This window comes from Mus caroli, unplaced genomic scaffold, assembly GCF_978045245.1.
Source record: "Mus caroli unplaced genomic scaffold, Mus_caroli_1 scaffold_13, whole genome shotgun sequence".
In the NCBI taxonomy this organism is placed as follows: Eukaryota; Metazoa; Chordata; class Mammalia; order Rodentia; family Muridae; genus Mus; species Mus caroli.
Genome location: NW_028227268.1, coordinates 2,199,157 through 2,224,338, shown reverse-complemented (window position 1 = coordinate 2,224,338; position 25,182 = coordinate 2,199,157). Strand labels below are relative to the sequence as shown.

Here is a 25,182-nt window from a genome sequence, read left to right as displayed (position 1 = left end):
GGACGTCCTTGTGTCTCACTGCTGTTAATTTATGTTCTTTCCTAAAAATGGGGGTGTGTTCAGTATCGTGCCAGTCCTTAAATTGTGTTTGTCTTTGGGGGGGCTGTATCTTGGACGTTAATAGTCAGAGCTATGTCTGTACCTTGTGCTTTTGTCTGACATAGCTTTTTCTTCTGTTATTTGTGATTCTGGGTCCCACACAAAACATCTGCCCAACTCTCCCAGGACTGTTGACTTTTGTTTTTTTCCTAAAAGTTGTGCAGTTTTAATTTTTGTTCAGTTTTATGCCCCAACTTAGGTTATTTTTCGTATACTCTATGCAACACTGTTTAAAGTTCTCTCTTGTCCTGTCATCATCTCAGCTGTAGCATGGACAGAAAGTCATATTTGCTCCCTGGTCACATGACACCTTGGACAGGAGGTTTATGGAGGTGAAACTCCTCTCTACTCTGCTGATCCGTGTTTCTGCCCTTCTGCCTGTACCACTATGTGGACCAAGATAACTGAATTATAAGGCTTGTTTGTTGAAGCTCCAAGTATTTCATAAAATTTTAGCATTTAATTAATTTATTATTATATGTAAGTACACTGTAGCTGTCTTCAGACACTCCAGAAGAGGGCATCAGGTCTTATTACAGATGGTGTGAGCCACCATGTGGTTGCTGGGATTTGAACTCAGGACCTCTGGAAGGGCAGTCAGTGCTCTTAACCACTGAGCCATCTCTCCAGCCCTAGTGTCAGGGTTTTTAATTGTATGTTCACATATAGAACTGTGATGCATTTTGTAGAGTGGCCTTGTTTCCTCTGAACTCGCTAAACTTACTTCCGGATTCTGGTCGTTGTATTGCAAATTCCATAGATCTGTGTTTATAATTATGCCCTCTGCAAATGCATACGGTTTTCCAATCTTTGCATCTCTTGTTTCTTTTTCTTACTCTATTGAACTAACACCTCTGGTACAGTGTTAAATGTAAACCATGAAGTTCTGCCATCGAGGATCGGTGGAGGGAAAGACATCCTGTGTTTTGTTGTTAGGCATAGTGTGACCTGTGAGTGTTTCATGGCTAGCCACCACCAGGTAGGGAGTTCGCTCATCTTCACTGATTGGTGCTGAAACTTGTTGTATAACTCTCCCTGCATCTGACCAAGGAAAGCCATGGCTGCTAAGGTTTGAACATCCTCCTTTAATGCGCTATGTTGCTGTTAAACATTAAAACAAATCTTGGTTCCTCTGACTGACTTAGCATCAGCTCACGTTGCCCTTACACAGGTTGCGGTGCTCCACTGAGATCTTTGAAGATCTGCACACCCACTCTTCACTGACCTCAGCCAGGACTGCCCTTCCAAGTGACTTCATGCCTGCTACTCAGTGCCTTGGAGGCCTTGGCTACTGTCTGCTACCACCATGCTTATCGGTCTGTCTTTCTGTCAGTTTTAGTTTGGGGGAGGAGGAGGCGGCTCTTACCTGTGCTGACTGTGTGACCTTTCTCCCCCTGCAGTTTTCCCTTCAGTGTTTTTAAGGTTTCTCTCACCAGCTTTGACAGTTTTACCTTAGTATTTGCATGGGCATTTTTTTTGTAGGTATTCTGCTCTGTGTCTCTGTCATCTCCTAGTCTGTATGCTGTGGGCTGAATTATGTGCCTTAAGAGTTCTTAGCTGAAGCCGGGCGTGGTGGCGCACGCCTTTAATCCCAGCACTCGGGAGGCAGAGGCAGGCGGATTTCTGAGTTCGAGGCCAGCCTGGTCTACAAAGTGAGTGCCAGGACAGCCAGAGCTATACAGAGAAACCTTGTCTCGAAAAACCAAAAAAAAAAAAAGAGTTCTTAGCTGAAGCCCTAGTATTTGGAGATGGGGCCCTAGAAGATAAGTAGGTTTTAAATGAATTCTTGAGAGTGAGACCTTGGTGAAAAGGCAGACGGTAGGACGGTCTTTGTGGCTGCTGTGTCCTTGTCTGTCTATGTGTGTCTGTGTTACCACTGAAAGCTGACTGCCACGCACATCCTCTCAGCACATGCACAGCCCTTCTATGGACTCTCCGAGAAGACCGATGTGAGTCATCCAATAGCACCAACCATTAGGGACATGGGAAGCCGTAAACCCTGAGACCTGTGCATTGTTCGTTGCCTGACTCCACGTGGCACTGTGGTACCAGCTCCTCAGTGTCGGTGTGTTTGGTAGGGAGGGGGTGGTGCTGCTACAGCACTGGGAAACCACACTCCTGAGAGTGTCCGTGGGTCACGGTGTAGGCCACAGATTCATGGTCACTTGACGTCTGTGAGTGGTTAGAGTGTGGACACTTTGTTTGAGGAGTTCAGGCGGCATAGGGTATTATTAGGTTGTGGAAGACATATCAAGGCATGTGGTTTGTGGTCTAATTTAGCTAATGAAAAATATTTTTACAAGTCTCATAAACACTCATTGTCCAGCAAATTAGCTTCAGGCTTCAGCGCTCTGCCCTACAACCCTGAGTCATTAGAAGGAAGCGTCTGTGCAACCGTATGCTCGTGCTTCAGTGCAGCCTCTTAATGGGGTTCTGTATGCATCTGGACGTGTGCACATGTGGACTGATCGAGTAGCTCCTGCCTTACTGAAGAGCCAGCCATGATGCACTGACCCTGGTTTTCAAAGGAAATTGATGGATTCACCTCCCGTGCTCCTTGTCTCAAAGCATTTCCAAATAAGGAATCATTATAGTGAGTCCACAGCGCTCTCCACAGTCACCTAATTGTGGTCATTTGAGAAGTAGCGATCCACCACACCCTGACTGACTTAGTCCATTTACACAGGTGCAAAATATGTAGCTTTTAAAGGCCTTCCCTTTTTAGAAACTGCCTCTCTTTTATGGAAAAAAAAAATGGATTTTTTCCTTTGTTATGTAAGGACTATGTTTTTAGCAGTATATCACTAAACACAGATAAGCAAAAAGGATTTTTAAAAACACCTGTAATTTCTGCCCTGCCAAGATGCTCAGTTAGGACTGGTGGATCCTTCAAACTGTTTTCTCTATCTGTGGGCATTTATGACAAGCATGCAGCCTGCCCTTCCACAGGGTCTCAGTGCATTACACATCGTTTGCTGCTGTGCACACTGAGCCAGCCAAGGGATGTGCGCCAGGGTTCATAGTGGATTTTAGATAGTAGGACTTGTATCATGTTATGACTGTCTTCTTATGTCCTTACTTTGTGGAAAAAGCATGTCTCTCATATGACAGTGCCATTTTCCTGGAAGCTGGAGGTTTGTTTTGTGCACACAGAGCATTGTGATCCCTCAGTAGTGATTCTAGCATTGACCAACCAAACATACATGGGCACATGAGCATAGTGCATTGTGCCAAGCCTGAGGCCAGCCAAGACACTGTTGTTCCAGCACAGAGAATGTGCTGAAATGTGAAAGTGCACGTGGGCAAGGGAATAATTTGGGGAAGACTAACCTTTGAGTCAGCACCCATACTGCTTGGTTGTCCTGTGGTCTTTTTCTGTTGCTATGATAAAGCAACCAGGGGGAGAAAAGATTTCGTTTAGCTCACAGCTCCGGTTTAGGATTCATCATGGCAGGAAAGTCAGGACACCACAGGAACTGGAAGCACCCAGGACCCAAATTCAGGGAATGGTGCCACCCACTTTTAGGATAAGACAGTCACCTTTCAAACTCATTCACAGGCCAACCGGATCTGGACAGTTAATTCCTCAGTACAACTCCAGTGAATCTGTGTACGGCAAGTTGACAGCTACAGCTAATTATCACAGGTGGACACACAGGCAAGCCGGAATCCTTTTCTGTCTTGCCTAGTCACTGCAGCACTCTTGGGACGGCCAGGTTCCCTTTCTTCCACCTTGCTCACTTCAAGAGCTGAGACAGACCCTGAGGACACAGCTGAAGAATAGGGCTTAAACTGACTCCTTTCCTGTCCCCGTGCACAGCTGCCAGCTGCCATAAAGAGTTAGGATTCTATCCACTGGGCCATGGGGAGTCTTAGCAATGAGTGGGAGTTGCCGCTGTTTTCAAGTAGAAGTTCTGTGACTCAGGTTTGTGGGCTGCTGAGATTATGCAGTGTGCTCAGCACTCTGCCAAAAACTATAAGGAGATTGATACATATCGAGGAACGAAAGCCATTGCCCATAGGAATTTATTATCTAGTTACAGAGGAGATTAGCATAGCGGAGCAACGGTGAATAAGTAATAAAAAGAACACAAGCAAGGGCTTCGAGGAATGCCTGAGCTCCTCAGAGGTGGATGTTGTTAAAGATTTGAAGATTGTGCAGGAGCTCCACTAAGCTGTCATGCCCAGGGCATCTTGAGCTACACAGAATAGATGGAGATCCTGCTACACTGAGTGGGACCTGGCCCCAGGGGAGCCAGAGTCTCTGACCCACGAAGGAGCATGGGCAGCATAAGCAGACAGACAGAGGTCAGCTCTGACATCTCCAGCACTGTGGTGTGGCTCTGGGCCAGCCAGGAGAAGAATGGATGGAGAGTGGTAACAGGTCGAACATGCTCAGCCCTCAACTTGCTTAGTTAGTGATGGTTTCGAGGCCCAGAAGGGAATCTTCTGTTTTCAGAAGTCTTTATTCTGCACCTCAGAGGCCTGGATGTTCCCCCCACCCCCCCGTGTTGTGTGCCTGGGTCTAGCTGGGGCGCGCTCAGCCTGCTCATCTCCTGCTCATCTTGCTACAGATGCCTGCAGTCCTTAGAGATTCTGAGTGGAGACACTCAAGACTGAGCAGTGGGGAAACTTGCTTTGCTGTTGGCTGCCCTGTGGTTTTCTAGCTCTGAAGGAGAGAGCAAGCACAGGGGGAGCTCTGGTTCACAAGGGTCAACAAGACTTGGGCATCATCAGCTTGCTGTAAGCCTACCTCCTGCAGCCCTGGTCCAGTTATTCCTCGTCCTTAGCACCTTGTGAGGCAGATGGTAGACCAGATGTGTCCAGTTGTTCTCCACTTTCCCCCAAAGGCCTCCAGCCCCACTTTGTGAGAATGAAGAGACCGCCTTCCGGGGAGGTGACCCGTGTGCAGTGGTACACATGGCCACAGTCTCCAGTCAATAGTCAGCCTGTCACAGCTGGTCTGAGTGTCAGTATCCAGCTGAACAATAGGTTTTTGTACAGGCTAGCTTTGTGCATCCCTATGTGAGGAGTAGGTGGGGAAGGCTATGCTAGTGAGACACAGATTGCTGTGTTGCTCATAGGAATGAATGCATAGAACCAGAAATGTCTTCTCACTGAGGTTTGGATGATCACTGTTGTAACAAGGCCGATCTGTCAACTAGGTGAAGAAGGGAAATGGACAGTCTTGCTGAGTGACTGCAGAGGTCATGACAAGGGCCATGGGGAGGGCGGGCGCTTGGGATGAAGAGAATGTGGCCCAAGATGATGCCAGATGGCCATTCCAGAAGTGGCCCCACCCTGAAGTTATCATGTGCATAGCAGTGGGACACTTAAAAGTGGTCACTCTGTGGCAGTTGGTAGTCAGCAGCGATAGCCTGGGTGTTGAAGTCAAGGAAGATGAGCCCTGGCAGGAAACAGAGAGCTGCAGGGAGCAGTGTCTGTGGGAAGATGGGAACAAGATGGGAATAAGCCCTCGTGCAACAGCGGGAGGGGAGGGAGAGAGGGAGAGCTGAGGAGGCGGCATGCCCCTGCCAAGGAGGTATCTGGCTGCCACGGCATCTGCTGTGCAAGTGTGACCTGTTTTATTTTAGTCCCGTGTGTGTCGCACATAAGGTTAGTTTTTGTGACTCAGAGCCGAGACACAGGATGCAGAAGTTGCCCAGCCACAGCACAGCTGGGACTAGAGTTTGGCTTCTCATCTTTCAATCCTGTGATCATTTTCCACATTAAGTTTGTCCTTGGTTAGCACTGAGGAGTTAAATTTTAAAAGAGCCCCTGTGCTTGTCAGTGGACTTTGTAGGCCCTAGAGAAGCTTCCTGAATGGGGTGAGGTCTCAGGTTGGATCCCTCTGGGTCTTGCTGTACCCTGTGATGATCCAAAATAGGCTCCCAGTTTCCCTGTGAGGCACAGAAGCCACAGCTCCAAAGTGAGGAGTAGGCTCACTTCTACCTTCGTCATCCCAAGAAGGACCTGTCTGCAGATGAGCCAGCAGCCACATCACTGCTCTCCACTAGACAGGTACTCAGTCAGTCAACATGACTGATCTGTCTGCAGCAACTGGGCAGATTCTTTGCCTATGTCTATGACAATCTCAGGGGAAATTGGTGGTTGGGGGTGGGGGGTTCAGGTTGCTATGGGATCCTAACGCAGACAACACATGCTCTGCTCACAGTGGCTGTCAGGGACCGAGGCTAGGGTAGAGAATCTTGCCATCCACTTCTCACTGCTGAGAAAACAGCTTTGGTTCACATTCCCAGAGACTGTCCCTTAGAAAACAAGGTGATCTGTGGTGACTTCACTTGACTTCAGGCATGTGGGCTCTTCCTGTTAACAGTCTAGGTCTGGAGACAGACCATGCTCAAACAGTCTCTGGTTCTTAGAGGCCCTATACCTCTCCCAAAAACACTGCCCACTGCACAAGGCACCAGCCCCATACACTCACACCTCCATGTGGTAGTCTCCCTGGTAAAGAGCAGTAAGGACGACCCCAGGCTCAGTGGAAGGGCAAGCCAGTCCCCAACACCCCATGCCAAGTTCCTCCCTGGGCCTTGCTTTCTCTTTAGTAGTAAGGTACTTAATGGTCCCCATACATGCTCAGCACTAGGCTCTGTGGATAGCATTCCAGCCTTTGGAAATAAACCTGATGTAAATGTCATGTGTCATTTACCCCTTCTCCCACATACCCTTTTCTCTCCTATCACTAAGCCACCTTGAATATATGGAAATATTTTTGTTTCTAAACCAAATGGAATTATTAACCAAAAAGAGCTTACTCAGTATAGCTGTGTTAGGTAGGTAGCCTGGCCCTGCTCCCCTCTGTTCCTGAGTCTTTGTCTTTGAGTTTTTCTTACTGACAATACCATCAACTAGGTGACTATAATGGGAATTATTAATCTGTTCCACCTTATAAATAGCAAATCACACTCTAGTCTCTAAACCAAATCACTGTGAACATTTTCCTTCTGGGAGGAAGAAAGAGTTTCTAGTCAGATATAATTAAATGTGCTACCTAGTGGGTAAAATTAAGCTTGCTGCAGAGCAGAAAGAAGCATGCCCACACCTTAGGGCTTTGAACTACTCTGGTCTCCAATGGACACATGCTTGCCACAGACATGGATGCTCTGCCCTGTCAGGATGCAGAGCCTTCTCCTGGGTTAGCACTCAACACAGCTTTCTTTCACCTCCTTTTCCGTCGTGGAAGCGGCCACTCCCTCCCCAGTCTCTCCCTTGAGTGTCTGCAGCCTTTGCATTGCCTGGCCTTCCATGCATGCACATGCTGTGTGCTTCTCATCTGTCCTTCCCACTGGTTGTACCCTAATGGACCAGCTGAATGACCGCAAGGTGAGTAGGCTGTGCTGGGAAGAACTCTCTTCCTCAGCTCTTCTGCAGCAGAGGAACCTGAACAGGACTGTGGAGGAAGACTGAAATGTATGGATCCCCTGATAGCACAAGATGTGCGCCCTGAGCCCCGTTGGCTTGTGCTACGTGTGTGGAACTGTGCAACCGTGTGTTGGCAGCTGTTCTCTGTCCACACACACAAAGGCAACAGAAAACTGTTGGTGTGTCTTCAGTGGAGAGGGAAAAGTAGGAACTGCTGAGGGTGAGCCTGTGTAGTTTCTTGTCTCCTTCAGGAAGATATGTGGGAACTGTGGGAATGCTAGGGACTCTAGATGGCTTTCCCTCTCTGTCAAGGTCTGTTCCCACATCTGACTCCCTTGCCTATTTTCAGTAGCCATGGTAGCACTAATGCAGTTGACATCTTGTCTAGGATTCCTGGCCGGCTGAATGACCGGAGAACCCCTCTGGGTGAACTGAACTGGATCTTCACAGCCATCACAGACACCATCGCCTGGAATGTGCTCCCTCGGGGTGAGAGACACCACACCAAACAGGACCAGTGAGGAAACTCACAGGGACTGGAAATAGCAAGGGGAGCAGACCAGCCTAAGGAGGCTGGCACCACCATGTGCGTTCGGAAACCAAAGGTCCAATGCTCAGCGGGCGTCAGCCTTGCTCTCAGCTCCATAATGCTTCCCCAGCAGGCCCAGGGCTCAGCTTCCTGAATAAATACTGACACTACCTTTGAAACCAGAATCCCAGCTACAAAACGTGTGTGCTTAGTTTATAGTTTGGCTGGGACTGGGGTATTTGTTCATATGTAGGCTGATATGTGCATGTGTGTGTATATATTACCAGTGTGAAATGTGTGTGTCAGTCTCAACTTGTGTGTAATATTTTTTGATGGGAGAGAATTTGTGGTTTTGGCTTCCAGTCCTGGGCACAAATCACTGAAGATTCCTTGTTATTTTTTATCTGCCCTCAGATCTCTTCCAAAAGCTTTTCCGACAGGACCTGCTCGTGGCAAGTTTGTTTAGAAATTTTTTATTGGCAGAAAGAATCATGAGGTCATATAACTGCACCCCAGTAAGCAGCCCGCGGCTCCCCCCGACATACATGCATGCCATGTGGTAAGTGTGTCTGTCTGACAATTCTTTTGTGCTTGGGTCCTTGTTTGCATGCCTGGCTGCTTTGAAATGGTGGGCTTCTTGGAACCATAAAAGTACCCTGATCTGGGGAAGTGTGACACCAGCCTGGAGACAGGGGATTCTCCTTCAGGAAGAAGGAGACTTTGAAGGTTAAAAAGATCAACAGCCTTGGGCCCCACATTCCTCAACTGATGGAGGTGGTTTGGAAGGCTGTAAAACCGTTACATCACAGTGGAGACTTGTTAAAAGAGATGAGTTGATTGGAGAAAGGCCTTGAGGTTTTCCTAGCCAGCACCCACTTTCTGTCCCTTCCCTTTCCTGACCATGGGCACAATGTAACCAGCTGACTCCTGTTTCTGGAGCCATGCCTTCCCCACTGAGGTGGACCATACCCCTTCTTAAACTGCCAGCCAAAATAAGGGCCTTCTGGCCTTTTTAGAATTTGTACTGAGAAAGAAGTTGACCCAATTTATTAAGTGAATACAGGATTTCTCTAACATTTAAAGCTATCGTGTGGCACACGTGCGCACACACACTGTGATCTTTAGTCACTGTTCATTGTGGCCATAGCCTGTGTCAGTAGTCATAACAATAAAATAATACAGTGTAGGACTGGAGAAAGGGGTTGACCAACACCATGTGGTGTGCACAGCACCTGTAACTCTAGTCCAAGGGATCTAACGACCTTCCCTGGTCTCTTCTGGCACTGCACACACATGGTGCACAGACATACATTCAGGCAAAACACTCATACACATAAAATTAAAATAAAAATTTTAAAAATTATTCTGAATCTAAACCTACCTCAAGATATTTGGTGTGATTTGGAGGGGAGGGGGGGCTGTCAACTTTCCATTACTCTTTTTAAAAAAGACGTATTTTATGAATGTGAGTATTTTGACTGTATGTGTGTCTGCACACCAGAAGAAGGTACCAGATCCCAAGGAGCTACAGTTATAGATGGTTATAAGCTGCCATGTGAGTAATAGGAATGGAACTCAGGACCTCTGGAAGAGTAGCCAATGCACTCAGCTACTGAGCCATCTCTCCAGCTCCTAAGATTTATTTTAGATTTGTTGAAACAAGGTCTCATTTTGTAGCCTTGACTAGCCTTGGAACTCTCTTTATAGACCAGGCTAGCCTTGACCTTACAGGAATTCACCTGTCTCTGCCTCCCGAGTGCTGGAATTAAAGATGAACGCCCACCATGCCTGGTTTAACTTTCTGTTACTTAACAGAATAACTAACAGTCAGCTTATAGGGAAGACAGTTTTACTGAGGGTTACCACCTCCACGGTTTCAGTGCATGGTCTTTGGCTGCCTGTCTGAGGCAGCACTCCCTGGCAGGAGCACATGATGGAGCACATTGTCCCCTTATAGCCAGCTAGAGAGCACAGAGGGGAAGGGAAGGGTGTGGGTCCCAGCGCTCCCTTCCAGGGCATGCCCTGTTACTCTAGCGTCCTTCCAATCGGGCCATGGGTCCTTTGTGGGACACTCTACATCCAACTGGCTGCGTTCTCCACACGAATGGAGGGGTGGATTCCAAAATGAAATGACAAGTCTTCATTCACATTAGTAAGAGAGCTGTTTAACCATAAAGACCTTTCTACAATGTTGCAAAGACAGGTTTTTAAATAGACATATATCAATTTTCACCCACCACTAGAATCCTAGAGAAATGAGAAGTTTGTAAACTCACTGCCTCCTACATATTCAAAACTAAATAAAACCTGTAGTGTCCAGTACTCACATGTACTGTAAACATCAAATGTTAGAACACAAGTCTCACTGGGGCTGAAGAGATGGCACTAGTTCTTCCAGAGGTCCTGAGTTCAATTCCCAGCACCAACATGGTGCCTGAGAACAATATATAATGGGATCTGATGCCCTTTTCTCTCATGCAGATATACAGAAAGACAGAGCACTTATATACATAAATAAAGCAAAAATTAAAACAAAGTCCCCACATGTCTGCATCCTTTTACAGCTTGGTTAGAGAGGAAGTGGGCTGCTAGGAATAAGCGGCCGTGCACTCCAGAGGGGAGGAGGAGCCCTGTCTGAGAAGCCTCTCTAGCGTGTAAATGACCGCTTGGGGAGTCGATACTGTAAACGCTGCACAGAGAGAACACGTCCTCCGAATACCCGCCTTCCTTACATCTGTTATTCTGACCAAGAATTTTTGTAAAAAGATAATTATAAGAAATGGAAGGGGGGGCTGCAGAGATGGCTAGGTGTTTACAGTGCTTGCCAAGCAAGCAGGAAGACTGAAGTTCAGAACTTGGCATGTGAATGTCAGGGGGTGTGGAGACTCAGCTGGAGTTATCCCTATGAGAGATCTCACTCCAGAGAATAATGTAGAAAAATACCCAGGGAAGATCCCTGACACCAACCTCAGACACACACACACACACACACACACACACACACACACACACACACATACACAGAGAGAGAGAGAGAGAGAGAGAAAGTAAGTAAGTAAGTAAGTAAGTAAAAAAAGAAAAAGAAGCAGCAGCAAATGGGGGCAGCTCCGGTTGGGAGGCATAGAAGAAAAAGTCCAGTCCCACAGCAGTTTTCACAACACTGGCTCCACCCACCCTGAGGAGGGCACTTTACAGACAGGGTGAGAGACAGGCCTCTTACCCTTTGTGTCTCCACAAAGAAGGGCCCTGGGAACCACGGCTGTCTGCACACAGCTGGGCAAGGGAACTTTGATATTTCGGGGACCTTCCCTCAACATGCTGGGCACTTCTGTGATAAGAACTTCTAAGTCCTCACACTGAAAACTCTGATCCTTCCAGTACCCGTCTTAGCAAGTTCCCTGTAGATCAGAAGACATGGCTCCATTTCTCCCCTGTGGGTTTAGCATGCAGGTTTCCACAGATCTTGTTCCAGTGCTGCTGGGTGGGGCTGCATTCCGTGGGAAGAATCCTGCATCTCATGCCACAGCACTGCCTGCTCCTCAGCTGAGGAAGAGGTGCTCTTCTCTGGAGCGACCTCACCTCAAGGGAAAGGAGTCGGAACGGGTACCTCCTTGCCCCAGCCCCTAGCTGAACAGTCAGGTGATGAAAGTCAAGATGGGGAAATGTAGGGTCTGCAGTGGAGTGCATATGTGGGTCCCAGCGGTTCACCCTGGAGCTACTTCTCACAGAGTAGAAGAGGGCTACCTTCAGTGGCCAGTGCTACATTGTGTGTGTGCACTGGATCCAAGCCCACACTGTGAGCATAGGCCATTGACAGGGCCAAGAAGGAACCACTTCATCAGCCGTGCGGCCCCAGTGTAAAGTGTGGAGCAGTCATGGCAAACCAGGATGCCCTTTACAAAATAGGAAGAACAGATTTGCTGAAACAAAGATTCGCCCTGAAAGAAAATATTCTGTCATATACAGTGTTTGCAGGCAGCTCCTTCACATGCTCCTGTAAGAGGCCGTTTCTCTAAGCATCCCTACACAAAAGTTTAGGAGTTGGAAAAGAGCTGATTTGTGTCTTCATGGCCAACAGTTGCACAGTGGTACTCATCACTGCTTGCTTGCTGCAGGGGTCACTTATCACTATATCAGTATATACTATGGGGACAGGTCCTCTAGGCAGGGTCCTCCTCCAAGGCTCAAGTCCACTGTGAGCTAGCAAGCCCAGTATCTCCCTAGGAGGCCCTGCATGGCCCTCCTACAACTCTCCCAGCAAGGATGTGGAGGCTCCAGCTGGATGAGCGGATGAGCATAGCCTCAGCAGCAGCAGCTGTCACTCCCTATTGTGCTGGTCAGACTTCACAGCTCCTGCCACATCCCGGGTGGGTCCGCTCCACAAATGAGGTAGGGAGGGGTGTAGGGACTGCTGTTTGACTCTCAACTTTAAGGAGAGCCTTGCATTTTCTACCTGCTGTGGCTCACACTGGAGGCTGGGGCTGTCTGACTACAGAGGGGAGAATTGGAGGAAGCAGCCAGGTCCTGGCTGCCTGCTGAGGCCACCGGAAGGGACAGTATGTCTACTTCAGAAGCCCTGTGCCTGTTCCAGATGCCCATTTCTCTGCCAGCTCCACCCTCCTGTTGGGTATGAGCCCAACATCCTTTCCCTCCAGCTGGATGTTGAAAGTGACCAGGACTTGGCAGTGATTCTTCTCAAAACTGTTCAATCATCTTGGTGCTTCCTCCCTTGATGCCTGGCACCAGAGCCGCGGACTCAGGGCCTCACCCCTGTTGTATCGCTGCTGACCATGGTCTCTGATGCTGACACCGATCTCTGCCCAGACCAGCTTGCTCCTACTCAGCGCCTCGCTGACACCTTCCTCCTACACTTGTAGCTTCCTGCAGCTCTTGCACCCCACTTTCCTCTTCCTGCCTTCCTTGCCTGCACCCCATCCCCCATCCCCCAGTCCACCTTGCCCTGAAGCTCGCTATGATCTGCAGGCCCAGTTCTATAAGGAGCCTAGTTCAGCAGGTCTAAGATAAGGCACTATGAGAGACAAGGCAGGGCACGCAGGAAGGCTGGCGGTGTCTCTGACCAAAGTGCAAGCTGAGCATGCCCCAGCCGAGCACAGAGGGGTAGGGGGTCTCTGCCTCTCTGTTTCTGTCTCTCTCATATTGTTATATAAAATATATGTTAAATATCACATTAAATGACACTGCATGTGTCCACAGTACAACTGCTCTCCATGCCACAGTCTCTGTCATACACAGAAAAGGCTGAAGAGAGTCACAGCAGGCTTCAGACAGGACAGCAGTGACACTCATCTCTTAAAAACTGCTGGAGATTCCTTTGAAATTAGAGGCCTCTTTGGAGATTTCCTATTCCTTTGAAACAGTAAGTGCTGGGTTTTTTTTAATTGAATCATTATAGTTAAGGCATTATCTGTCATAAAATGAAACTTAGAAACAAACCTAAGGAATAACCGGGCTTTTCTTTGCATGAAAAAAGCATAACTAGCAAATTCCCTAAGGTTTGTACCTAGACTCCATCCCATGTGATATTTTCAAAATGATGTGGAAAGGACTCGTCAGAATCCCAAGTGTGCTGTTAATTCACATCTGTTAGACAGTTTTGTATGTACCACTGCACAGCCGGTGAGCCACCCAGCCACAAGCAGGGCTTCCCTGTGAGGACAGCTGCAGATCCACTGCACATCAGTGATGGGAGGGCTGGGTTCACCCTGCAGAGTCTGTGGCAGTCAGGACTGTGGTGCTCACTGCCTTCATGGTAATGAATAGCTGCAAAAAAGCTAGCCCTCCACCCAACAAAGGGACGGCAACAGGGAGGGCCATCCAGAAGACAAGTTCTGGCAGGTCCTTGAGCTGCTCCAGGCTGGGCATCCATTGTAGGACGTAGACTGGGGTGCATCTTTCTCATTCTCCCTTGGCCCATGCGTGGCTGAGCCTCAGATCCCATTGGGCCTCCATTTCCCGTCTACAGATAGATGCTTGATGCTCCTCTGAATGTCTTCGGAGGCGTCAACTTCTAGTTTATGTTGCTTACGTTAGGGATTGCAGAGATCAAAACTGGGGTGGGGGGAGCTTCCTGTAAAGACCACTGTACAGTGTCTGATAGATTAGAGGTGGTCTAGCTCAGGAAGACCAGTGTAAGTGACTCTGGTCTTACACAGTTTCTGTTGACTTCTGAGTTCATAGGGGTCTAACCCAGGACTTTACACTGGTTAAGCCGTATCCAGGGCATTCACTTAGCTCCCTAAAAGGTGAGCGAAGGAGAACGCATCTGAGCTTTTGAGGCCAGAGGAAGCAGTTGGATAATCAGGATGGAGTGCCCCTCAGAAAGCAAGCCTGCCCAGGCAAGGACCTGTTGGGAACTGAGAGATGCACCAGGCAGTGGTGATGAGAGAGAGGCCAGTGTAGATGGGACTTGATGGCTGAGTGTCCTTAGCTGCAGGCATCGTAGGAGCAGGAGGTTCCTGGGTGCAAGTTTAAGAGCTGGCATTCAAGTAAGGGAGAAAATGGTTGCCGTTCACTTAGCACCTGAACTCTTTTCCATGAAGCCCAGCACACATGGCCTCACAGTTCCTCACCACACTCCCCTGCCGCACACAAGATTTTTTTTAACTTTGCATTTAAGATGTGGGACCAAAAGGGTGTGACTTGTCCAAAGGTACACAGTACCTGCTGGCTGCACAACAGTGTGTTCTCATCAGGCCTCAGCCTCCCCAGGCCCTGCCTTGCTCAGTTCTGCTGGGCAGTGGGATAACTGCCAGGAAAGGATCACAGGCAGAGTAGACAGCAGCTTCAAGGAGAAGTGACCTGAGTGGGCTGTGAGAAAAAAGATAGCTGACACTGGGCTGCGCATCACCAGTGGATGAGGACACTCTGGGTTATACCCATCATGTCTAACTCCTCATTTGGAGGTAGAGAAGATGAAGCCAGGATTTTCAAGGAACATGTAGTGATGAAGAACATAGATGCCCAGGACACAACACACACTTGTCACCTGAGCAGAGTTGAGGGCCTCAGCTCTCCTATTTAATCCCCTAGTTCACTCGGGCACCTGTGTATCCTACATGTGGGTGTTGGATACAGATGCCATTTGGCTTCCCAAGCGTGCACTAGGACTCAGCAGTAAACCTGCCATGGAACTCAAGAGAGAGGAGGGAGGAAAAGGGCAAATGGACAGCTGACAGTCTGGGGAGGAGCATATGTGGAATGTACCTGCTGTCTTAGTTAGGGTGTTCCTGCTGTGAACAGAGACCATGACCTAGGCAACTCTTAATGAAAACGACATTTAACTGGAGCTGGCTGATAGGTTCAGAGATTCAGTCGGTTATTATCAAGGCGGGAGCTTGGCAGTGTCCAGGAAGGCATGGTGCAGGAAGAGCTGAGAGTTCTACATCTTCATCTGAAGTAGAATACTGACTTCCAGGTAGCTAGGGTGAGGAGAGGGTCTTAAGCCCACACCTATAGTGACACACCTACTCCAAAAGGGCCACACCTTCTGATAGTGCCACTCCCTGGGCCAAGCATATACAAGCCATCACACCTTTCCAACAGAACAAATGCACAGCCAGAGGCATAGCAAGACAGGTCCTGTGACCAAGTCCTAACCATTTGCCCACAGTGTCAAACTAACCCTGCCACAGAAAACAATCAAACCATTCAATGTTTGGTAAGTAGCCAAAAATCAGTGCTTCATGTATCATCACCTGATTTGCTTAATGTTGAGGTCTAATACAGTATTCTTAAAAACATTTCCGATTCATAATAGCCATTTCCATAGTCTACATGCAGTTCACAGTCTGCCTGTAAGACACAGGCTTCAGGCGCCCCTCTCCTCAGCACAGCAGCTATCCTGGACATGAAGCAGCTGTGCACAGTGGACAAGAAGGTGTCACCAGTGGCTCTGGCCAGCTCCCTCCCTCCTGAGCCCATGCAGTCTGAACAGTATCTAAAATCCTCTCCAGTTTGAAATCTTGCCTGACATCATGGCTCCATTCTCTATGCTGAGATGTGCCAAATAAGTACATTTGAAGGGTTCTAGTTGCAGACGCCAGTGAGATGTGATTCCAGGAGGAGACGTGCATGCCTCTGACACGTGTTCTCTGGGGAGGGTCTCAGTAGTGACAGTGCTAGCCGAGTGGAGTGAGGAAGCAAACGCTCGTCAGCCCCATTCTGGGCTGGAGTTCCATGGTGAGGCCAGCGTAGACATTAGCTTCCATCTCTCGGAGAGACTGTATAGAGCTGGGGACAGGCTGATGCCTTTACTGACAGGGCCAACACAGTAAAGATACACTGATCAGGGCTTAGCAGCCTCCTGGATTTCATGGGGCAAGGCAGCTTCAGGGCCTAGAGGGGTAAGCCTGACCCAATGGAGAGCAATCTCAGTAGTCTCTGCTTGGCCCAGTGCCCACAACCCAGTGCTCCCAGAGGCCTCCCTGCTACCAAACCCTTAACCGCAACCTACAGAGAGAGAAGCTAGTTGGTCATCAGTCATCCTCTTCCCCAGTCCTTAGTGTATGTGCTATACTAACAGTGTAATATAATCCCCTTGCCTGCTGCCTCCGTTGCCTAGTGTGGCTTGCTGGCCAGGCTGCCTTGGATGTTCCTTCATTTTGGAATGCTACTTGACAAAACTTACCAGGATATCAGAGGCTCCATGTACAACAAGTCCCATTTCAGAAAAGCTCTCCACTTCCCTTGGTTGTCAGGGGTATTACAGGACCACCTCGTGCATTTCTGGCCTGAGGGGGTATCTGGCAGGCATGGGGGGTATGGTGGGCATGGGGATGTGGTGGGCATGGGGGGTGTGGCGGGCATGAGGGGTGTGGCGGGCATGGGAGTGACTGTTACTTCCCTCCTGCCTCCTCCTTGGGCCCTGGGCGACTTGTATTTCCCAGAGACTAGCCTCTGTATGGCTTCACCCCCAACCTGTGTAGCTGGAATGGTTTCTCAGCATTTGTTACTAAGAAACACTGCTACTTGAGGCATCTGGTTGTGAGTCTTGTTCCAGAATCTTCCTGTATGCTAAACTGAGCTGTCCACATTCCAACATAGCTCTCTCCAAGTACTCTCCCTGGAATCTGAACTGTGAATGAGTCTAGTGGACTAAGCATGAGAGAACCTTCTGGAAGACTAGAAAACCTTATACTAGTATGACACCATTGTGGTGGGGGTTGTATGAGACAGTCATCCCACCCAAGCTAGAGATGGACATGGAAGGTCTTGAGGCACAAGCACCTTCCCCAAGGGACAAGTTTTCCTTGTGCTTAGCTTTCTTTGCTTAGACTAAACAGAATGAGAAGCCAGGCCAGACAATCATGGTCCCAGGTAGAACAGACAGAAGGAAGCCATTCAGTCTTGACTTTGTTTCCCTTATGAGTCATTCACAGAATACTTATGCCCACAGAAGAGAAAGACATTGGTCTCTGGCATAAGCGCTTTTTACTCTGTAGATCTAGTGTGTGTGCCCCCTGAGCACCTTTGTGAGATCCACCCAACATGGTTGGTGGGATCATGATCAATCTGCCTTCCTCTGGAATGAGTTGCATGTCCAAGCTCCCAGAATCCCACACGCAGCTTTACACACTGGCCTTGCTCCTGTGGTTTCATGCTGTAGCACAGGCTAGATGGTTTGTAAGCCTTCTTGTCCTGTAGATCCACCATCTCCATAGATCTCCTCAGCTGCCAGGGCCACATCTCAGGGTATGGGAGGCCCTGTGGGACAGGCTCATCACTGCTTCTGCCCCTTTGACACCTGGGCATGTAGTCCTGTCCTCACTAGCCTGACCTAACAGAAATGCTGACCCTTGAAGGAGGGAGGGAAAAGAAAGAGATGGGGAGCCACAGTCACCTCTATAACTCCGTAGCTATACCTGAGGACCAAGCCACTGCTGAGTTGAGCTTCTTGCCAGGCCTTAGCTGGGCCTCACCTCTGAAGTGTGACTGGTGGGTTCCTTTTTCTGCCATCTGCCCCCCCAGTGATGAAACTCTCCCCGCAGTGCTCAGGGCTTCTGCTCCCTTGTAAATAGATGGCTATACACACATCCCTGGGGAACTCACAGGAAAGGTAGGCAGAAAAGAGCCTTTGGAATAAATAATTTAAAATCTGGTTATTATATCCTTGGGTGGTGATGGAGAGGCTGCATTTCTAGTGGGGGAGGGGACAAAGCCTAACAAGTACAGAGGCTGAAGCACAACGATGTGGCTGTGCACTCTGCCTGCCGGGGGTGGGGAGGTGATGATAAAATACTCAGAGCACAGTTCCTGTTTAATTTTTGATACAAAGCCATCAGGGAGTCGTTCTCCTTCACTCTCAATTTCAGGGGTCCTGAAACCCTGCATTTCTCTGTGGTAATAACCTGTGCTTTTTGCTGTGATTGATCAATGCAGATGGAGCCCACGCTAGCTCAGAAGGCTTTCCTCCAGCCCACTGCCTGGGTGATTGCCATCCTAAGCCAGTTTCCTGAAAACCCAGGCTCTTCCTGGTGGTGACTCAACCAGCAGCTTAGAAAGTCCCCCACTCCTTGCTGTTTAGAGAGGGAGTCCAGTTCAGATCAGGTTGGCCCCGTCCTGTACCCTCCAGCCTGCCCCCATCACTTCCATCCAGCCACTCTCTTTACTCTTCCCAACCTGATGTGAGCGCCCTGGTGCCATAGAGAGAGATGGTGTACCTGGGTGCCACACAGAGCACTGGCGTACAGCACCGATGTTATCACTGGGTTTATAAACTGCTTTTCCTCTTGTCCATAGCTAAGAATCCCAAATTAAGACTGCAAGATTGGTTGAATTTTAGCTGAGAAAATGTAGCCAGCTTTACTCAACTGCTGTTCTGCTCATCAGAGGACAGTTGTGCTAAGGATGAGATGATTATATAATTTTACAGTTTGATGGGAAATGCTGAAGTCATGTGGTCTGGCCCAGAGAGGGTGCCCAGGGTGCCCAGCATGCTCTGCCTTGTGGAAATGCCTCTCTCCATTCCACCTCAGCCCAGAGAACTGGCCCAGGACTGAGGCGCCCCTGTTCCAGGAATTCTTAGAGCTTGTCTGCCAGTGGCCTTGGATGTTCTTGATCAGGTTTTCTTCTCTTTGGTTTCTTGAAGAGGCTGCTGCTTCTCTGTATCCCTCACAGCTACTCTGTACTGTCCCTTCGCCCTAAGCCACAGCCCCTTTGCTGGCTTGCTCATTTCAACAGTGTCTACCAAGCCTTTCACACAAGTGAAAACCCTGGAGCCGACTTACTGATGAAGGAACTGTGTGGTGGCTTCAGCTCTCCTAGATGTGGGATCTAGGTGGGGTCACAACTCAGCAGAGGCCGTCATGCCAAACAGGGTCAAATGTGTGTAGGTTGGAATGTGTTTGCCTCAAGATTGCAATGGCGCGGCAGCATGGCTGCTGAGTGCTGGATGTGTGCACATCTCTTCTCTGCTTAGGCCCAAAAGTGGTCATGCTGGGCTCCAGCTGGTCCAGTCAGCAGCTGCCGGATACACTTCCTGCTTCCCATCTCCAATTCTACCCTTCTAACTCCTGAAATTTAAACTTTTCATTTGATTAAATTCAAGGCATCTTTATAGAGTTTAATTGAAATAATTGACTTTGCTTCTGTCCCAACAAAGAGTAGATGTCTCCCCTGATGCTGCCGAGCACCCGCTTGCCTGCGGTTGGGCGTTTATTTGCCATCTGGGAGCTATTTATTGCCCAAAGTTGGAGCCACTTTTGATTATTTCCTGATTGCCTCTTAATCCTGTCAGCAGGGAAGGGCTACATGGTTGTGTGGTCTGTGGACAGTAGGGCGGGGATGGGAGGGTGGGATGCCAAAGGAGTGACTTTTCTCATCTTAAAGCTACCCTGAAATGTAAATGTTTCCATTCTTGTGTTGGTCCTTTATTGAGACATAAAGAAAATGTGCCCATTAACCTTCTAGCCCAAAGTCTCATTAGTCTAAGTAGCGAGAACAGGAATCCCTGCGTTTCCCAGGAAATTGCCTGGGAGAAGAGATTGCCATTCCAAAAACAGAATCTGCCTAAGATGAGAGAAATTGACATCCGTGTGGCTGTGCTCCATGTGTCTGTGGTGCACAGAGCTTCAGCTTGGGATTCATGCCTAGTGCTGGCCTTTCTGACTATCCCTCACCTGTCTACTGCTCAGCCAAGGCCTTTTCCTTATCTCCCTGTCCCTTGGGACCCCACAGGAAGGATGGCACCACTTTTTACATCCTGGATAGTGAGGCTGGTTCCTGGAGAGCAAGACCCACGTAGATTATAGCCCCAGACCTGCTGAGTGGCCATGCCAAAGACCAGCATTTGGGGGACTACCAGGCTTTGTTCCCTTCCACTGGTAGAACAAGACAGGAGCTTTGGAGCGCTGATGACTTCTGCAAAGGCAGGTGGGATGGAATGGGGTCTGTTAGTGTGGCTCTTGTAGCCACAGAGCGGCCAGGGGGAGTCCAAGAGAGGGTCTAGGATTGTCCAAGAGAGGGTCTTGGAGACTGTGGAGATGCTTGGGACTCTAGAAACTGGCTGGGAAGTGTCAGGTGTATGTCAGACATGGCTACTTGTCCAGTGACCAGAGTCACCAAGGAAGATAAGAGCCTGGTTAAATGAGGGTGTCACTGAGGGAGAGTGGAGAGAGCTGTGCTACACACACACACACACACACACACACACACACACAGAGAGAGGGAAGACAAACAGAGTAGCGTGGTAGCCCTGGGTGCTAGAAGTGGAGGGCCAGGAAGAGCTGCTTTTGGTCTGAGAGGACAGTTAGAAGAGGTAGCATCTCCTGTGCCACACACAAGGCATTATGACAGGGAAGCTGCAGTCCAAAGCTGCTTAAGTAGCCACTCTGGAGGCAGTGGTGCTTGGAAGTGTGGCCAGCTACACTAGGGAATGGTTAGGTAAGGGACCCCTGGACCTCCACTGTGGCCACCTTTTAATGTGATTGCCATGAGTTGCAGATACCCTCAGCAGACCTCTGGTCTGGCTAGGCTGTCCTGGAGTCCCACCCCAGATCAGGCCACCCTGAGCTCCTTGCACTCACCACATACCCCCTGCTGTGGTTCTGAGCCATACAGGATCTGAGTGGTCTGGCTCCCTTTGTGCACCCTGCTCAGGCCTCCACCCGCTGTTCCTCCTCCTCTTCCACATGGCCAGCTGTTGCAGATAGATGGAAAACCTCAAACTGTGAGGCTAATAAATCCCTCTTCCTCAAAATGCTTTTTGTCAGGTGCTTGGTCATAGGATAACAAAATGCTGTAGCAGCTCAGTAAAGAGGGAAGAACAGCAGGTTAGGTCTGTTCAAGCCACAGGCCTACTCAACCTGCACTTCAGGTAGGCCAGCTCTGGATCATCTCATTGATGCTTGCAGGAAACCAGGGTGAGCCTGGATTCCTGAAGCTGTGCGCAGAGAGACTGAAAGACCTGGTCCTCATTTCCAGTTAGTCTGCACTGGGGGCTGTGGCACAGTACTTCCTATAGAATCTTCCTGTGAGCATCATGAGAGAGACAGGTGTGTACTGACCAAGTCATTCGGGGACAGCAATGGCACCATGCCAGTAACTTTCACCCTCAATGGAAATGGTGCTGCTGGTCTTTCCTCTAAGTCTGAAAATAATTAAAAAACTATAAGAAATCAATACATTTATACTCCATACATACCTAGGCCAAGATCAAAACCTGCTTTTAAATTCTCTAGCCTGTGTAGCCCCAGCCCACAGCACTACTGTCCTCCCCACCACCACCACCACCACCACCTACCATCAGGTCCTTCAGAAGAAGCCTGGGAGGAGGGGCATCTGGCAAAGAGCCTTATGTAAGTGCAGCCAGTCTGCTCCCAGACACTGAGTCCCCGTGTCCCCCATTATGTAAGAGGAAGCATTTATGAAGCTGCATAAATCATCCCTGAGCTTCAGAGCTACAGAGGAGGAGTCCGAGGACTGGCTTGACGGAGAACAGGGAGTGGGCGTCCACCTGGTGGGGTCGCAGACAGGGCTGTCTGCGAGGCACAGATGTGCTGTCAGAGTGCTGAATAGTATCTGGTGCCCTGAGAGACTGTCTGCCTGTCCTCCTTTAGCTCAGCGCCACCAACACAGCTTTAGCTTCTTGGGTCCAGGCCAGGTCCCAGCCATGCAGACAGAAGGATGCTAGGGCCTGACCATGCTAGCAGCACAAGGTGTGGAGCATGTTGATACCACTGGCCTTCGAGTCCACAGCAGGCCACCACCCCAGCCCTCCTGACTGGGATGTTTCCAACAAAGTGCCTTGTTCTGCCCAAGCTATCCCATCAGCCACCACAGGAACCCCAGATATTTGGAGTAAGCAGGCTGTGTGTTAGGGAGGGTCATGATGGAGTCAGACCACTGTAGAGGAACGAGAGTTCTGTCATCCTTTCTGTTCTGGAGAGAAGTGTGTCACACTAGGCAGGTGCAGTGAGCCACAGCACTGACCACTTCCTGGATGGCTCTGCCAGCTGGTCAGCTCTGAAGCCCCTAACACAGCCCTTGCCAGCTGAAGGATTTGTCCCCATTGGCCCTGAGGCTTATCCCTGTGAAGGCCTCATGCTAAGGCTGCTTAACTGATAATGTGGGTGCCCTCTGTTCTCTCCCCAGGCAGGCCTGGGACCTTGCTGTGGACATTTGCCTCTCTCAGCTGCCAACCATCATCGAAGAGGGTACTGCCTTCAGGGTGAGTCCCCACTTCAGGGAGACCCCTCCCCAGGGGACCCTGGTCCTTCATTGTAGACACCTGGTCTTCATGTAGCACCCAGAATTCTGGGAGTCAAGGATTTAGTTCACCAACCTGGAATAAATGATGTAGCCAACAAGAGTTTTTGAGGTCGGGTCAGCCTGGGTCTCGTTAGGTTCTGAGGTGGCTAGCCTTTAAAGGCTGTTTGCCCTGATGCACTGCTCTCATAAGACAGCGCCTCTCCTCCCCGACTTACCTCAGCCTCAGACCATGCAGGAGGGAGCTGAGCAGCTGCACACACTGTACCTGATTCCTCTTGTGGCGTGGACAAGTGGGTGGCCCTGCCCAGAGCCTTCCTAGCAGCCTCTGGGAACTCCCTTGGTTTTTTTTCTTTGGGGAGTATTTACACCAGGTCTGACTGAGTCCTTGCCCTGACCTCAAGAGCATAGCTCACAGCACCATTCATGAAGCTGAGATGACATAAGGCCTAGTGTGAGACTGGGACTGGGCTGTCACCAGCACAAGGTCCACTCAGCACTACTCAAGAAGCCACTGGACTTCAAGACCAAGAAAGCCAGGCAGTGTGCTGTGTGTCACGAGACAGCCTCTCTGAACTTTGATTTCCTCAGTTGTTGTTTGAGATAGGCTCTTTCTACATCATCCTGGCTGTCCTGGTTCTCATACTGTAGATCAGGCTGCCCTTGAACTCAGAGACCTTCCTGCCTCTGCCTCCTGAGTGCTGGATTACAAGGCGTGAACCAACACACACAGCCTGGTTTCCTTGTTTAAAAGGGGATCTGGGGAAACCCAACTTAAGGAACTATGTGATGGTTGAGTTAGTGTTTCTCAAGTGCTCAGGACAGAAGTTACACGTGTGATAGGGTAGAAGTTAGTGACATGTGATGGGCCCTCATTTGTTCTTGTACAAGTCACTGCCCAGAGAATGCTGGCCACTGACAAGTGAGCCAGGAACAGAAAACCTGCAGCCTGGGGGACTCTGTTCTCCTTCTGTGTGTGTGGCCAATGTCTGTCACCATCCTGCGGCAGAATCGAGCCTGGGCCTGGGTACACACTGGCATACTGCATGCTTAGTGTGCATAGGCTATGCCAGCTCCCCAGGTGTGCCTGGAGGATAAAATGATGGGGCAAAAGGCTTTTAAAGATCTTTTGGTCCTGTTTGTCAATATTGTTCTACTCTTTGTTGCTTGTTTGGGTAGAAGGAGGTAACATTTTATTACATAAACATTGAAGCCTAGAGCAAAGTTGGAAGGACTCTGAACAACAGCCATACTCCACCACTGAGCTCTGCTGTTACTTTTCATGTCGGGTCGAAGCTTGTGTGTGTGTATCTGTGTGTCTGTGTCTGTGTGTGTGTCTGTGTCTGTGTGTGTGTCTGTGTGTATGTGTCTGTGTATGTGTCTGTGTGTGTGTCTGTGTGTATCTGTGTTTGTGCATTTGTGTGTATGTGTGTGTGCGTGTGTGTGTCTATGTTTGTATGTGTATATGCATGTGTGTGTCTATGTGTGCATGTGTCTGTGCATGTATGTGTGTCTATGTATGTATGTCTGTGTATATATGTCTGTGTGTGTGTGTCTATATTTGTCTGTCTGTGTGTATATGTGTGTGTCTTTCTCTTTCCCTCTCACTGTGTTTGCGTGTGTTTTTCTGTCTATATCTGGCTGTTGTTTCTCTCTCCCTCTCTCCCCCTCACTCTTTGTGTGTGTACATGTGTGTGTGTCTTTGTTTCTGTCTGTATATCTGTGTGTGACTTGGTGGTGATGGTGGTGGTGGTTTTGGGTTTTGTTTTGTTTTTGTCTTGTCGTTTCCTGGTGCATGTAGCATCCACTGCTCAACTTCCAAACAAAAAGCCTGTGTGTCTGCCCTCCCTAAACTGTTTGATGCAGACACCCTGTCTCTAAACGCCCTCTCCACTCCCCCCAAAAAGACTTGAATGTTTTTGTCTTCGGAACTGGCTTCCCTCTGCTTAGGAGATGAGCACTCGGCTGTAGGACAGCATGCTGCGCTGCGCTGTGCTGTGCTGTGCTGTGCTGTGCTGTGCTGTGCTGTGCTGTGCTGTGCTGTGCTGCGCTGCGCTGCGCTGCGTTGCACTCCTTTCAGTCTTAGCACTTGTGCTCCATGCCAGGTGTCTTTGCCAAGGCTCTCACTGCCTTATCCCTGACCTCATGAAATCAGTATACTGCATTATGGGAACTTCACGGTGTAGAGGCAACTGATCCAGACCATGCTCGAACGTTTTTTATTTTATCTTTCCCCTTGTTTTGAATGTATAGAATACGTGTAGAAAGTCATATGTCTCATAAATGTATGGCTTGGTGAATCTTCACCACTTTAACACACTCTCATACCCAGCCCACAAATCAAGCAGCTCCTTCCCTTTGCAGCCTTGGCCTATCTGCTACCATGCAGAGAGAGCGCCCTGTAGAGAACTACAGGGCGTGTGCTGTTTGTGTCTGACTACTTCCAC

The 25,182-nt window shown here is 49.2% G+C and overlaps 1 protein-coding gene across 1 annotated transcript in view; it reads left to right on the top strand.

Moving 5' to 3' along the window:
- The window catches only part of Rptor (regulatory associated protein of MTOR complex 1), a 303,680-nt gene that overhangs the window by 190,518 nt on the left and 87,980 nt on the right, over window positions 1–25,182 (top strand). The window contains exons 8-10 of the mRNA XM_021175441.3: window positions 7,871–7,971; window positions 8,426–8,570; window positions 22,622–22,697. Of these exons, the coding sequence (XP_021031100.1) occupies window positions 7,871–7,971; window positions 8,426–8,570; window positions 22,622–22,697 (322 nt within the window). The remainder of the gene's footprint in view (window positions 1–7,870; window positions 7,972–8,425; window positions 8,571–22,621; window positions 22,698–25,182) is intronic.